Source organism: Saccostrea cucullata, unplaced genomic scaffold (genome assembly GCF_032062105.1).
Source record: "Saccostrea cucullata isolate Sc308-1 unplaced genomic scaffold, CSIRO_AGI_Scuc_v1 ctg6964, whole genome shotgun sequence".
Lineage (NCBI taxonomy): Eukaryota > Metazoa > Mollusca > Bivalvia > Ostreida > Ostreidae > Saccostrea > Saccostrea cuccullata.
In genome coordinates, this window is record NW_026928547.1 from 16,581 (window position 1) to 33,790 (window position 17,210).

General features: G+C 34.8%; 2 protein-coding genes across 2 annotated transcripts; one reads left to right on the top strand and one right to left on the bottom strand.

Moving 5' to 3' along the window:
- Positions 1-474: 474 nt before the first annotated feature.
- Positions 475-12,910, top strand: LOC134277902 (midasin-like; the record flags this gene model as incomplete). The annotated part of the gene is given in 19 exon segments (XM_062760197.1): positions 475-539; positions 1,445-1,456; positions 1,698-1,990; positions 2,129-2,302; positions 2,456-2,589; positions 2,744-2,877; positions 3,191-3,489; positions 3,679-4,028; positions 4,436-4,594; positions 8,838-9,052; positions 9,175-9,252; positions 9,254-9,566; positions 9,741-9,932; positions 10,239-10,472; positions 10,654-10,743; positions 10,870-11,045; positions 11,789-12,044; positions 12,273-12,540; positions 12,675-12,910. Coding segments are annotated over 19 exon segments (3,678 nt in total), but the record flags the coding sequence as incomplete, so codon positions are not given.
- On the bottom strand, positions 5,496-7,802 carry LOC134277903 (uncharacterized). Its single transcript, XM_062760198.1, has 3 exons — positions 7,654-7,802; positions 6,111-7,538; positions 5,496-6,069 (listed from the first exon to the last, which is right to left on the bottom strand). Exons 2-3 carry the CDS (start codon positions 7,519-7,521, stop codon positions 5,891-5,893), a joined length of 1,590 nt encoding a protein of 529 aa, XP_062616182.1. The 5' UTR covers positions 7,522-7,538; positions 7,654-7,802; the 3' UTR covers positions 5,496-5,890.
- Positions 12,911-17,210: the final 4,300 nt, after the last annotated feature.

Here is a 17,210-nt window from a genome sequence, read left to right on the forward strand (position 1 = left end):
ACCCAAGTAGACTTCACTAAGATACATAATTATATACATCGGTTTTCATTTTGATGAGTGACAATGATAAATTTTCTATTTATTGCTGATTTAGAGTCTCAGGTCCCAACTGCTACTTTTCTCTTCCTTTGTTTTAAGTATAAACCAGTAGAGCTACAGTCTCGAGAGATACTGTAGGTTAGTTTATCAATTAAAAGTATGCCATGAGACACATGATTCAAATTGTCCTTTGTTTGAGGGATGTTAATGTTTCTTTGGTTAATGTTGAAATTAAGTTGTTAAGCCTCTAAATACTGAAAAATAAAGTATGCGAGAAAAAGTTTTTTTTATCTTTATATCATTATATAAAATTGGATATTATACATGTACAGTCATTGACTGAGTTCGAGGGCAACATGCATTTTGTTTGACCAAAGAACCAAGCTGTTTGGTTCATGTGTTGACAAAACAGTTTGCCAGAGAACAGAAAGTATAATGACTAACATTAAAAGTTTTGTCAAGTTTGAAGAGCGGTTTCCTGAGCAGTTAGGAACAGAGGGGTGAAAATTTATTTAGATGGGAGGTAAATGCTACTTAAGCTAATTTTCACTGCAAATGCTGAATGGAAATTGATATAGAGAATTATTATCAGAAAAACAAACAAAATCAAGTTTTGTATTTGATTCAGTCAATAAATTTTGGACAGTTTTATGTTCTCTTGACTTGCAAAAATTCCAATTATTTGAGGGGGGGGGGGTTTGAAGTATTTTGCAAACATGTTTTGTTATCAAAGGTTTACTCTGGCATATATGACTTCTTCTACTTCTTTTTTGATTGAATAATATGTTGACAGCGAGAGAGTTTTTGTTAACAACTTGTTTTAAATTGGCTCTTTGTTTTCATTTTGAATATAAAGCAAAACAAAAGTTAATATGTATGTTGCTGATATTCTTAAAACAAAGTCTTTAATTTACCATTTTGTTCCGACCTATTGTGATTCGAAATGTACGTATGGACGACAACCCCTCTTGCAATATAATATTTAATGACTTTAACGTATAACCATATCTTTGTGACAACATGTTACTTCAGTTTTGCATGGAGGAATATTGGCAGGACTGTGATTTGGAGATGCTTTAATCTGTTCTGCTGAGAGGAATCCACATCAGGGAGTAAGTTTATAACATACTCCCCAAAAATTGCCCTGAGAAATTATTTTACTACAGGGCATGATAAACATCTAAGATAAAATTTAAAATTAAACATTTTAAGCGTATATTATAAGGTGTTCTTAATGTTTAAAATTTTGTTAGTAAACAATCATTGTAAGAGGGGGTTAAAATGAATCTCATTTTATTTCAAATCTCTATTTGGAAACTTTAATTTTAAAACTACATCGCATAAAGAATTTCTCTCTTCTTGGATAAGTTAAAGGTGTGATCTTTTTGCTATTTGATTTTTTCAGGTTTCTTTACAGGTTTGTTTAATTAGAAATATATTATGATGTAGACCATCATTTTGTTAGTAAACAAACAGGCATTGTAGGAGTAGCTTGAACTTAAGCTCATCCAACATTTTATTACTTTACTTTATTTGGAAACTTAAACTGCATTGCATAAAAATTTTCTCACTTTTGTAATACTAGTAAGTGAGGTGTGATGATCGTTTTGATATTTAATTTTTTCTTCAGGTTGAATATGAAATAATTTATATTGTAGACAGTCTTCTGGCAATGTAGACAATAATTCACTTAACCTGTGTACATGGCAGAGTCTGTTGTCTGTATGTATGTTGTACATGGATCTCTCTACACCAGACACACTCACTCTGCGCTCTCTGCTCCTACAACAGATGTTAGAGAGCTACAGGGAAGCACTGAGTAGGTCAAGGTCAAAATTTCTTCTGCTTGACGACATTAAAGGTCACCTTGAGCTGGTACAGGGGGTCATGGGACAGGTGGTCAACAGTGTAAAGAGTCTGGTGCTGGAGAAATACAGAAATATTGATAATGGTAAGCAATGAATATGTCTTCCAACTTTTCTCAGTAATTGTTGTGAATTGCAGAACAAATAGAAAAACAGCAATCAGACTTCAGAAAGGAAAAAAAAGGATCAATAATGATGTTTTTTTGAATTTTTCTTTTCTTCAGCTGATGTCATGCAGTACTATATGGACCCCCGTCATTGTCCCCAGGTTCTGAGGTCTGTCTGTGGGGGAGACAGCTATGTGTGGGCTGTGAACCTCTACACTCTGGTGTCTCACGTCAGTAGGGTTTTATCACTGGGGGCTCCACAGGGGGACACACTGAAAAAGTTCTTAGAGGGTAGGTCAATATCTATCAGGCAATTTAGTACTTTGCTTCTATGAAATTTTAATGAATGTAAGAATGTCACACAGTACTGTACAATGTATTTGTGGTGCCCATTATCTCAAGTTGAAAGAAAAAGAGTGATTTTGTTTGTGAATTTGTTTGTAGAAGGGAGCAAGGAGAGTTTTGATGTAGATTATCAAACCCTTGAGAATCTGATGATTGACATAATACAGACAGATAAAATCCTACAACAATTCAGCTTCCTAGGTAAAGACAAGGATTTCCAAGACATAATAAAGGTATGTTTCTGAGTTTTCACTCCTCTTGACCCATACAACTATTTAAAATGTTGAAATCACTAATTCAATTCCCAATTTTCAAAACATTCATGACAATTTAAGTATCTATAGAAAGCTGGATTTTCATTAAGATAAAAATATTATTGGTTGCTAGGTAATGGATAAGATCTGCTGGGTTGCTAGAATGAGGGAGTCCTTGGTTACCTACACACAGGATCATGACCTTAACAAGGTCATTCTGTTTTACTCCTGGGTCAAGGACAAACTACTGCCTGTAATGGGTGAGAGGTAAAGATCTAAGTCAAGTAATGGGATATTCCTGTACTAGATTCATTACAGTGGCATGTCAGTACTTGGTTCAATTCATTGAAAAAAAAATAGTCAAAACTGAAAAGAAGTCCATAATTTTTGTCAAATTCATTGAAATCAATTTTTTTAATGACCAAAAAAAAAAAGAATTATAAAATTTTTCTCTGTGCTTTGATAATTGTTGATTTTGGCATTTCCACTGAAAACTTATGATTATACTAGTATTCTTCAACAGTGAGATGGACAACTACAGAGATTATGTGATATTCATAAAACACATTTTCTCCCTTAGGTTTATGGAGTGTTTCCCACATCTGTACCAGGCTGGTGAAGTTCTGCTGTCAGGATATGAGGAGACAGATTGTTACATCAGGTTCTGGAACTCCCATGGTCACCCACCTCCTTACAGAACCCAGAGTGAGGCTGAGAACTGCTTGACCCTAAGTGACCTCTGTAAACTGTCTGATGTCCATAGAGAGGCTGCTGACCTCATTATGAAATACAAAATCCAGTTAAACCTTGGCAGGAGGAGTGAACTTGTGTCATTAGTAATGAATGCAGGGACTGAAGTGAAAGCTGAAATTCCATATGGTATGAATAAAACATGCCTTCAACCAAAAAATAAATCTTTTTTATAAGATGGGGATTCTCTTATAACTGTTAGCTAAGTTTCTGAAGTGACATTGCTTTCTGTTTTGTCTATTCTCCTTTAATTTGAACCTCATGATTTTGTTTTTGTTTGCATTACCTATTGCAATATTTGAATTGATAAACTTCCAGGCAATAACACAGAGACCATCAGAAAGGTTAGAATACTCCTTCAGCAATATAACCTAACACAAGAGGAAATAAAGGCAGTGGACAATGCAATGGAAATGGACCAATCAGAATACAACAATCATTTGTCTCTGTGCAGCCAATCAACATCTGGGAAGCATGTTGACCTTTGGCCTCTTCATGATCACATGTTTGTTCTCTCTGAACTGAAGCTAGTCAATGAAATGTTGACATCATTAGAATGTACTGCTTCATCAGAGATAGGGGCATTAGTTAACTATGGAAGCCAGTTTACACCTTTGTCACTGATGGTTTTAGCAAAACTGAAAGCAAAGTGTGAAGACAAAAGTCAGGTAATTTTAGTGTTTTATTATTGAACTGAGGCCAACTTCAATGTGATGAGTAAATTGATGTTAAATACACAGGAAAGATCTAAGTAAAGTAATAGTGTATACAGTGTACTTTAAAAAGCAGGCTTCATATTTTAGTTGCTTAGGCACAGAAAGCAATGTGCTATTAAATTTATGAAATCAATACACTGTGTCTCTAACAAATCTTTTACATATATACAATACACTGAATGGACATGTAGCGCTAATTCAGGATGACAACAACAATTCCAAACCCAGTGATTACGCTAAATTTTGAAAAGTTACGCCAAATTATGTACAGTACACGTACAGTAATTTAGAGAACTTGCTATTGGACATACAAAAATGTTATCATAATGATATGCAAATTTTAAGACATTAATTTACAGGAAGCTGTCAGTAACACTTTGTGTGATATACTTTGTGATCTGTACCAACAATTGTGGACCAACACGTCCGCTAAGGGACTTAACTGGTGGTTAAACTGGTCTCCATCCCCTCAGAGCACGACATCAAGTATAAGTATTGAAAGGACCAGAGAAAATTGGGTAAGGTTGGATTTAGTCTTAGATACTAAAATTAACTTGATAGCTTTGACCCTGGTCTATTAATTAGGGATTTATCTAGCTATTTTGTTTTACTACCGTTTAATATGTAAAGGGGAAAATTGAAAGCCGCAGGCTATCTGAGTGCCAGAGGCTGGTTTATCCGGGGGCAAGCCCCCCAAGAAAATTTTTAAATAAATGGAGCAAAATTCTCCATTCAAAAAGCTTCTGAGGGTCATTTGTAGACCTTCACAAAAGCCACAAAAACTTCACTTTTTAGACAAAATAAAAAAAAAATTAAACCAGGTCAGTACTTTATTTCATTTTTTTTGCTGAATATCTATCACAAATTAATTCTGTTTTTCATGTTTCACTACTGATATTGTTTTTGTTGTTACTCCATTCTTCCAATTCATAGTGATATAAGCTCCATCCTACTCATCTACATTTTCTTTTTAACTCTGCAATCGCATAGTTACATATCTTTTGACGTCATGGACTTGGCACATGTTTACCAATCAATATCAAATAAAAGCTTGAATAATATAATTCTTTCTTTTAAAAGCATTTAAATGACTAGGATGGTAAATTAGGATATGCTGTTAAACTTCAATCAGACAAAAATGGAAAATTTCAGAACGATGTTTTAAATATTTTCCGTTTAATCAGAGAATTTTCTATCTGAAAAAGGGGAATTTTTGCACCTTTTTCTTGAGGGGAAAACACTGGTAGTAAAAACAGCCTTGATAAATCCATGTAATAAGCTACTTTTAATACATGTACGTACATGACATTGTTTAATATTTGACAGCTGTAGAGCAACATTGAATGTTCAAATGCTCATTGACAATTAGTATTCTAAGCAAATCAAAACAAACTGGCCAATTTTATAACAGTGAAGAGAACAAAAAAATTTTACATGTGTATTGTACAATTTAAAATATTATGGTTGTTTGGGGAAAAACACTATGATACATAATAATATTTGATAATATTAATATTACAAACTCTGTAATTTCATATTGCAAAGATTATTGATAACGATCAAATGCTGTGGAGATATAGGTGAACTTCCTTGTGTGTCACAACATAGTTATCTGGCTTGTTATTTGTGTAGTATTTGTCTCAAATATAGATATAAGCAATCAACAACAAGACTGTTATTATAAAACAATTATCAATGGATTAAATCTGGGATTTGAATATGTTTTCAACTAAATTCATTTTCCAGTGAACCTTTGTTCATTTCTCCATTAAATTAACACTAATTAGCATAAACATAATACAGTAAATAAGATATCATTTTTCTGTTTTCTGTAAATACTTGTACACAGAGACAGTAGAACTTCTCCCCCCGACCCACAGATTGTGTTGATCATCAACACAGAGAGCACGGGGACGTGGAGGACATTGTTGTGGTGTGAGTAGGATAGACAGAAACTGACCATTAATGTCCAGCAGGTGGACACTAAAAGTGTCATTAGACATATTATAGCCATTACACACAAAATGTTTCCCAGGACATCTGTACAGATTCCATAAGGACGGAATCCATGATGAGACTGGTGACCAGAGTAAGAGAAGCGGTACTCTCCTGAGGCTGTCACCACCACAACCTTATTGGCATTAGAGTCAGATGTGCAGATATCACCATTAATGTTCTCGGTGATGTAATCTATACTTTGGTAGATATTTTGTCCTTTATCATCCCGCCGTATGTCCTGTAACTTTCTTCCTTCTCTGCTGTATCTGGTTATTTTATAGACTAGATTTCTCTCCATCACAACCAGTATGTGTCCATTGATAGGAGAGGAGAAGATGGCTCCAGGTTCCCAGCTTTCTGTCTCAATGAATTTGTTGATGGACATGTCACTAGTTACTCTGTATACAATTTGTCTATTGTTATCTGTGTAAAGCAGTTCTCCCTCTGTTGTTACTGTGTGGTTACCTTGGAAATTTAAAAAAGTGATATATATTTTATGAAAGATGTTTTCTTCCATGTCATACTGAATGATATTCATAAGATCACTGGACCAGAATTTGTTTGGGGGTAAGTGAGACAAATGAGACAATAGTTCTGTCTGGATAGTTTTTTCACTTACTTTTGTGACAGAGGAAAGTTTAAACCGTTCTGATAAATCTAGTTCAATTTCACAAAACTGCTTGGCTATTTCTTGTTTATTAAGTGTACCTAATGTTAAAATTGGCAGTTTGGCTTCAGATTTGCTAGGCATCTTAAGGGTAGCTAATGAAATATCTAATTGGAATTTCATGAGTTCGGTATGTTTTATTGAAGACATTTTACTCTCATAATCTGCAATCATTTTTTCAAGGTACTTTATGTAGTCCTCTGTTTCCTTCTTTTGTTCCATCATTTCGGTTAGGATAGAGTTCTCAATCTCATCTAACTTTTTATTATTATCAGCTAGTATATTATCAACAACCTCTTTCAGTTCATCTGCTCTATTTTTCATCGAAAACCTAAACGTGGCAATTTCTCTCTTGGCATTTTCTCTCTTTTTCCCAATTGATTCAATATTATTTTTAGCTTCAGGAATGTCTGTTTTCCAGATGTCAGTAATTTGTTTCTGACATTGCTGTAGCATGTCATTGTAGATTGTTTCAAGGTCACTTATATCATGATTTCTGTAATGTTGGGCAAAGCATGTAGAACAAAGAGGATCCTGGCAAACTTTACAGTAAACACTTATATCCTGTGTGGGGTGGATCCTGCATTTTTCAGAAGGAAGTTTTCTTTTTCTCTCCTGATAGAAGACAATCTCATGTCCACTGTTCTGCTCTAGATGGCGCTGTTTGCATTCATCACATATTCGCTGATGACAGGTGTTGCAGTAAAACACAGAAAAGTTCCTACATAATCCCGTGTCACACTCAATAAAGTGCTGGGCTGTATCTGGTACCTGGTCCATTGTTGTTGTTTCAAACTCTTAAAAATAGTTATTATCAGAGTGTAGGTAATGAAGACACTCTAGGTAGAGGTATGAGTGTGTAATACTATTAGCTTTCAACATACTCAACACTTACTAATTTAGAAGTATTACTTTCTCTGTTGTCTAGTAGATAAATTTCTTTCACAATACTTCAAATCGTGATACGTATTGGCCATTTGTTATGTATGATGTGTATCCAGGTAAAATGTAATTTACTTCCTGCTATTAACAAAAACACATTGTGGCAATGGAATCGTAAATAGCTGAGGTGATCTGAATGACAAAACATTTAAATCTCTATGCAGTCTTTGCATCAGTGCAGAAATTGAATGATAAGAGAATAAATGGGCTAGACTAGCAAACAGTAACTGTAATTTAAAAAAAACAAAAGAGCAAAGATGTTAAACAATACTGGCTCTTTAAAAATGTTTATAATTTAAACATTTAAAGAATTGGTTTATCAATAAAATATTGACCTTGATTGTGCTGATGTACTCTAAGGAATTCCTGCACTTTAGTAAGAAACAGCATTAAGTTGCTTCCATTGAAAACAGTGATGCAGTGGTTAGAGCAACTGCTCTAGAATGGTGAAGTAAGGAGTTGATCCTTATGTCGTTGATTTGAATCCCACTGTAGAACGTGGAGACTGGTCCTTTGGATTAGACCATATAAACCGAGTTTCCATGTAACCCTCACTGCTCAATGGCCCCTAATAGCTGCAGAACTGAAGTTCTCTGCTTGCATGCTCTACCTGAAGTGAGGAAGAAAAAAATCAGTGTAAATCAGAAGTTTTTACAACACATGGATCTGTAGCTCCCTGCTTTACCTGTCTGAATTTTCTCAAGCACAGAGCTACAGTTCTGCAGCTATGACCTGAGTAAAGGAGAAAATTTGCATCTCTCCACCAACAAGTGGTGGTGACTTTATATGAGTGAAAAATTTTTGAAAAACACACGCATGATTGCATTACCATATCTCTTCCGGCTCCGTTTGTAGGATATAATTATGACAAAAAAATCTAAATAATATTAAATGTATTTATATGTTCTCTTGTTGTTGTCTAATGTTTAAACCAAATGTGATGAGAATTAAGAACAGGAAAAAACTAAAAGGACTATATCCACAGACATTTGACTAAGTACTTGGCACAGCACAATTCTCAGTAACAAAGGAATCATAATTTAATATATTATTGCTTGTGTGCTCTTGTTCAATTCATATGAAGTAATACTGTTTAATTGCTGGCTACATGTCAAAAAAAATTGATTAATGTCATCAAATTAAATATGTTTTAGAGTCCAGAAAGTCTTCATAAGTCAGTACTAAGTCAGACTGCCTACCACCTGATGTGTGGAGAATCTGAGGAAACACTAAAGCCATCACAGGACAGACATCTCACTATTCATGTTTCCCTGAGAGACTTAAAATCAAGGCTACACAAATTACAGATCCTGTCACAGCACATCTGGTCTCAAGGTTAAATGTTGTGTAAAGGGAATCTCAAAACTAGGTAAGTTTTAATTATGTGTTGTGTGTATTCACAAGCTTCAGGAATTTATTGAAAGTCAATAAATTAAATAATTTGTATGACAAATATTAATAATATACAAAGTCATTGTGTTGTCCTTTTAGGAAATTGTTGAGACAGCACAATGTCCAAGTGTTTGTATCAATACTTCACTCCAGTCTGGCAATGTTTAAAACAAAGGAATCAGGATAAATACAAACAGAGTGTGTCTGAGTTCATCAACTGCCTCCTAAACAAAGATACCTCTCATACGGACAGTGAACAAATAATCCAAACTATAACAGACCTCTTGCATGGAGTTATGGGTCCTGATCTATTTATAGTCAGGGAGTGTTTGAGTGGAATCCTTGCCGTTTGTGATAATGAGGCTGATATGAGAACAGTAGGGAGACAGTGGGTGTATGTAGGTCTACTGGGCATGCTCCTCCACAAACCAAGGTCACCTGTTGATCCTGTGGTCAAAACACAGATCAAACTACAGCTTAAACAAAGGGAGGTAAGATGAAGTACAGAAAATGTTTACATTAAGAAATTAATGTAAAAATGTTTTTGCTCTTGATTTTTTTTTCCTGTTGCAAAATTGAATAAACTGAAAATAATTTTCAAGTAAATTTATATAAATCAAAAATAAATAAAAAATAAATTAATAGTTAAATAATTTTTATATCAGCTGGAGGAGATCAATACAGATATTGAGGTCAAGGTCATTCATCACAGACAAATGACAGGTCTACATCTGCTGGACACGCCCTCCCATCTACAACATCCTTTGATCCTCCACTTGATTGACAGGAGGGAGAAGTTACAGAGACAGATAGAGGCTTTACGGTCCCAGCAGGCCTACAGACCAAGTACCTGTCAGGTTAGTGGCTTGATATTTCAGGATTAATGTGATGGCTATATGTTAATGACAATAGAATTGTTAGCATACAGATTTATCAGTGGCATAGCCAGGTCAATTTTTGTCTTGCATACGATCGCAATTTTTTTGTGTGAACTTGCAGATATATCACATGAATATCTCAGTAAAATTCAATTGTTTCACCCATTTTCAAAGGACAAATAAAATGCCCTTTTGACAAAACATTTTGGGCAATATGTGTGTAAATTTTATCAGTTTCTCTGTCAGTTGTCTTTCTTGACTTTGAAAGTCATTGCTCTCTTGCAGTACAAACAACTTTTGAATATGATAAGAGACTTTGTCAGTACCAAAGGATCTACCACTCACACAATTCAGCTGATGGAAAAATTATTAACAATTTGTAAAACTGGAGAAATATCCAATGAGATTGCAGAAGAGAGAACCTGGCAGAAAACTCTCCAGCGATTGGTCAGTTCCCTGGAGGAGGAGTTCCCTCTGTACAGAGACATCACCACACCCTTCATAGTCGCCCTCCAGCAGGTGAGTGATTATAAAGTTACAGGTTGTTTTTTTATGCCCCCCCCCTCCCCGAGTCCACAATGTGGGCTGTTTGCTCTTTCTTTTAAATTTCAAATGATTTTACAAGTTAGATATGTTCTCATGTTAAAAGACATTTCAGCATTTTAACTGTAAAGAAAACATGAGACCTTTTTTGTTTCAGGTGAGATGTGGGATGAGGCTTATAGCCGGTTGTGCAACAGAAGCAAACAATGCACAACAATTGACAGACAGACTGAAAGTGACCAGTCAGGTAGAAGCACTTCTAATGATGGAATAAGTTTGAATTACAAATTAAAAATTGGGTTCAGTTTTCACCTAGTAGTTATTGAGAATTTCTCAGAAATATAAATTTATAAATATATATTTTGCTCTCAAGGTCCATGAGACAGTTGGTCACATCAGGGAAGCAGCTCATCTGTTGGTAAAGTTCCCGTTCATTTCATCAGATGTATTCAGCAGTTGGAAGCTAGCTCAGAAAATCCTGTTAGTAGAGAGACTGGTGTCTGGTTGTAGGGGTCAGGTGGAGGAGAACGGGACAGAGCAAACTTCAAGGTAAATGTGTAGTTATTTGTTTTCTGCCTTTATAGAAAAGTGTTGAATTTTCATTGGTTGAGGAGAGGACTATAATATTATATAAATGGTGCCTGTTTTGTAGGGTAACATTTGTAATTGACACCCCAAGGAAAACCATTGTCAACCGACGCGTCAGCGGAGGTTGACAATGGTTTTTTGTCAATTTCAAATGTTACCCTACAAAACAGGCACAATTTATTTTATTATACTTAATGTCTTATTGATTTAGGACGTCAAAAAAAAAACGTCGATCGTCTTTACGCTCATGTATAGAAAGCTTTCACACTCACCGGTTCACTAATCTCCTTATTGTTTGTTTGATACTCGAATTCGAGTCATTTATCAGGTTATAAGGTTCGTTATTTCTGGCTCGCAAGCATGTTTCCTACACTGGCAAAGCATGTATCGTCTGTCGTTTGTTGTTTTCAAGTAAGCTTTATCGCAAGCAAGCTTTTATTGACGTCAAGATAATTCCGGTTCTTTCAAACGCGCAACTGACGTTTTGAGAATTCTACGGTGAACCGTACGCGCATAATTTCCACGCATGTGGCATTACCGTTGTGTTACCCGTTGTCACGTATGTTGCTAAGGCTCAGGGTAATCGAACGGATTGTTACCTGCGTCTAAACCAATCAGATTTTAGTATTTAACATGAAAGTATAATAAATTAAACTATATCATGCTGGTTCTAATATGTTACGTTCTATCCCTTCCTCTTTCAGACTTTACCTTGGTGCATTGTTTTTACTGCGAAACTCAGCTATTATGAGAAAGGAATTGAACAGAGAGATTCTGATGTCATTGCACCAAATCTTCAATCGTTTTATGTTGTCATGGAAACAGCAGGAGGAGATACGACGTCAGAAAGAGGCTGAGGAGGGTCTGTATAAATACAAGACAAAACTCCACGGCGACGACAGAGACATCGACGTGATAGAGGAGGAGGAATTCAGACAGAACTTTCCTTCCTTTCAGCAGGTTAGTCAGGGTGGCCTGGACTGAGGTTGAAATTTGTCTTCAAAATACAAAAAAAAATTCATGAAAGAAAATAAGATTTTTAACATGTAGATCAGTGTGTCATTGTACAGAACTATATTGTAATAGGTGTCTACAAAATGTGAAAGGTTTGAGATTTTGTTATCTTAAAATATGTAAAATGTGTATTCAATCCTACTGAATTTTTGCTATGTGTATTTCTTTTGGTAGGATTTCCAAGACTTGATAACACCCTCCTCTCTGGAAGATACTGGTTTATCTGAGCCCTCGGAACCGGAAATAGAGGACACACCCAATAGAGTGACTGACAGAGAAGTGACAGCTGTAAGCCACACCCACCAGCTACTGTTCTCAAGTCTGTCCTCCTCTGATTGGTTAAAGCAAAGTCATGTGACAGAGGTCATGACCCAGGATATCACAGAGCCCTCATTGTTGTGCTATAGCATTGCTGCACCTTTGTGTAGAGGGCAGTGGAACTGTAAGTTTAATCTTATGTTAAAAAAACAATAGAGACACTTGGAAACCTATTAAGTAAGAACAGATTTCATCTCAATAAGTGATACAAACAATTACATACTTTTTTCGTAATTTCATTTTTTCTCTCCTCGACAGTGTCAGAAGTAGAAAGGCAGACATTAGGAAGCCACCTGGTGGCCAGTCAGACACTACAAGAGGAGATAACTCCTGTATATGATAATCAGGCTGAGAAATCATCACCTCAGGGTTATGATGTTTACCGTGACCCAAACTTGTCAGAGGTCATTCAGTGTGTCCCTATACTACAGAGACTGATGGTCAGAGTAAGAGAACTTCAACAGGAGTGGCCAGACCACCCAACACTAATACAGGTAATATCATCCAACACTTATACAGGTAATACCATCCAACACTAATACAGGTAATATCATCCAACACTTATACAGGTAATATCATCCAACAATAATACAAGTAACATCATCCAACACTAATAAAGGTAACAATAACATCATCCAACACTTACACAGGTAACATCATCCAACACTAATACAGGTAATATCATCCAACACTTATACAGGTAACATCATCCAACACTAATACAGGTAATATCATCCAACACTAATACAGGTAACATCATCCAACACTTATACAGGTAATATCATCCAACACTAATTCAGGTAACATCATCCAACACTAATACAGGTAACATCATCCAACACTTATACAGGTAACATCACCCAACACTAATACAGGTAATATCACCCAACACTAATACAGGTAACAACACCCAACACTAATACATGTAATATCATCCAACACTAATACAGGTAACATCGCCTAACACTAATACAGGTAATATCATCCAACACTTATTCAGGTAATATCATCAACACTTATACAGGTAACATCATCAACACTAATACAGGTAACTAATACAGGTAATATCATCCAACACTAATACAAGTAATATCATCCAACACATATACAGGTAACATCACCCAACACTAATACAGGTAACATCACCCAACACTAATACAGGTAACATCATCCAACACTTATACAGGTAATATCATCCAACACTAATACAGGTAACATCACCCAACACTAATACAGGTAACATCACCCAACACTAATACAGGTAACATCATCCAACACTTATTCAGGTAATATCATCAACACTTATACAGGTAACATCATCAACACTAATACAGGTAACATCACCCAACACTAATACAGGTAATATCATCCAACACTAATACAGGTAACAACACCCAACACTAATACAGGTAATATCATCCAACACTTATACAGGTAACATCATCCAACACTAATACAGGTAATATCATCCAACACTTATACAGGTAATATCATCCAACACTAATACAGGTAATATCATCCAACACTTATACAGGTAACATCATCCAACACTAATACAGGTAATATCATCCAACACTTATACAGGTAATATCATCCAACACTAATACAAGTAACATCACCCAACACTAATACAGGTAATATCATCCAACATTTATTCAGGTAATATCATCCAACAGTTATACAGTTAATATCATCCAACAGTTATACAGGTAATATCATCCAACACTTATTCAGGTAATATCATCCAACATTTATACAGTTAATATCATCCAACAGTTATACAGTTAATATCATCCAACACTAATACAGGTAATATCATCCAACACTTATACAGGTAATATCATCCAACACATATACAGGTAATATCATCCAACACTAATACAAGTAATATCATCCAACACATATACAGGTAATATCATCCAACACTTATACAGGTAATATCATCCAACACTTATACAGGTAATATCATCCAACACTAATACAGGTAACATCATCCAACACTAATACAGGTAATATCATCCAACACTTATACAGGTAATATCATCCAACACTAATACAAGTAACATCACCCAACACTAATACAGGTAATATCATCCAACACTTATACAGGTAATATCATCCAACACTTATACAGGTAATATCATCCAACACTAATACAGGTAATATCATCCAACACTTATACAGGTAATATCATCCAACACTTATACAGGTAATATCATCCAACACTTATACAGGTAATATCATCCAACACTTATACAGGTAATATCATCCAACACTTATACAAGTAACATCACCCAACACTAATACAGGTAATATCATCCAACACTTATTCAGGTAATATCATCCAACACTAATACAGGTAACATCATCCAACACATATACAGGTAATATCATCCAACACTTATACAGGTAATATCATCCAACACTTATACAGGTAACAATAACATCATCCAACACTAATACAGGTAACATAACCCAACACTAATACAGGTAACATCACCCAACACTTATATAGGTAACATCATCCAACACTTATACAGGTAATATCATCAATCCGGATTTCTGGCTTCCGGATATCTGAAGGTCCACTGTATTTTTACGCAAGAAAGGCTGGCCCTTAGGAAGCCATTTCAGTTGGGGGAGCTATATTTTTTTTCAGTTGTACATGTAGGCACTTTCAATCACCAAATTTTCCTTGACAAGCGAAACAATTTTTCACGGCCACGAACGGTCACTATTTATTATTCAATTTCCTCCGTGAATGGCTTATAAACTTGATATAAGCTTTTCAAATTTCGATGCGATTGTCTTATCCAATGATGAACTATAATGTACAACATACCTTAATGCTTTTTGTCTGAGGCGATGCTGTTAATTAAGTAAATATTATACCGCTCTAATCTGACTTTCTTTCGATGAAATATTTACTTAGGCAGACCATTTTTTCCTAGTTGTTACATTCAGAACATACAAAACATATCCCAAAATAACATTTGACTCGTACCTTCGCCTGCCCCCACACTAACTCCTTTGAAAAATTTGGGGGATGGTTCAGCCAGAAAAAATAAATAAATTTACCTTAAAAAAGGGGGGTTGTCGAAACTCGAATCCAATTTCGCCGTTGGGCAGAAAGGGGGGTGGGTAGGTTCAAACTTCTTTTAGTAACAAATTTTCTTAAACAACCATAAAACACTGCCTTATTCTTTAGCCATATAGTGCACAAATTTGACTATACTACAACAAAGAGTGGGTATTTGTGTGTGTGGTGGTGGTGGTGAGAGGGGGGGGGGCTTTCTATGCAAACACCACCCCTACCCCCGTTGCTACTTGCTGCGATTTTAATGATCAATATTTTCTTTAAAAGAAGAAAATTTTTTGTTTCTTTATTAATTACTTTCCGTAGGGTCATGTAAGGATTATGATATAAAGTCTTATCTCGATTTCAACGGAACTTTAAGAAATTAATGTCAAGATATGCGGGGTATTTTGATACATGTATCAAAGTTAAAGATTTCAACGCAAAATGTGGTTTATTTATTTCATATCAAGAATTCAAGAGTCGTTTATATAATAATATTTCACGCTCATTAAAGTTTTTAGAGATTTTAAAAATGTTCATAACTTTTTGAAATTATAATTTGTTACATACTTTTTGCTCTTTCGGTGAATGTATTCTCAAGAGATGTAGGCATATATATGATATCCGGAAATTTGTACGTCTCTTTGCTTAATCTTAGTTTTATTTGTCCTTTTGGTTCCTCATTCATATTATCATTGTCGATGTAATATTGTTCATTTCTTCAACATTGGGTATAATGCTTTTGGGAAAAGTCTACAGTAGCTGTATTTAATTTCTTAACATATTGCAAAATAGGCTCCAGTTGATTTTCATTCAATCATTTCATCGGAACAATTTCGGAAATTTGAAACAAAAATAATTACTACCATGCAATTCCTTTGAATGTATTTTTTTTATCATTTTAGATTAGTATTTGAAACAAAATTTAATTTATCAAAATTGTGACATCCCTATCATCCGTATTTTTCCCCTTATCATTCTCCATTACTGTTAATTTAGTAAAAGGTAATTTATTAATACTAAAAGTAAGTTATTTACTGTTGATGTAGGTTTGGATCTCCCATGTTACCAGTATTTTGATTATGTTTCTTAGCTTAACATTGACCGGTCTTTTATCCGGAGATTTTGGTTTGGCTTGTCTTCTTCCCCCCCCCCCCCCTTTTAAAAAAAAATTAAAATCGACAGTTCATCGAAGGCTGGCTATCGGGGTACATCAGTGTAATTATCTATGGATTAAAATAAAAATGACTAAATACATTCTGTATGTTTTACATTATTACATTATGATAAAACATATCTTTTCAGGGAAAAAGTAGCTCTTATAAAAACGGTAATTACTATATGTGCATAGACCTCTCGCTCGCTCTTCTCTCTCTCTCTCTCTCTCTCTTTGACAAAAGTATACTAGTCTAGTACATGGAATATACCTTTGATATTGAGACTTCTTAACATGAATTCAAATTAAAGTATTTGTAAATTGCCCAGAAAAAAAAAAAAAAACAGCATCTTCAATTTAGTCATACATAGACATCGTTTTAATCGCTGTTCCATAGCTAGCAATTTGTGCATGTCAAATGTCCCGTATATCAGCATCAAGTTAAATATTTAAACAAAATTATGAATAAATTTACGTACTAAATTGTAGTCATATCATATACCTATTAAAAAAATGTCCGCATCAAGCTTCAAATTTTTGTTACACTTTGAAATTAAAT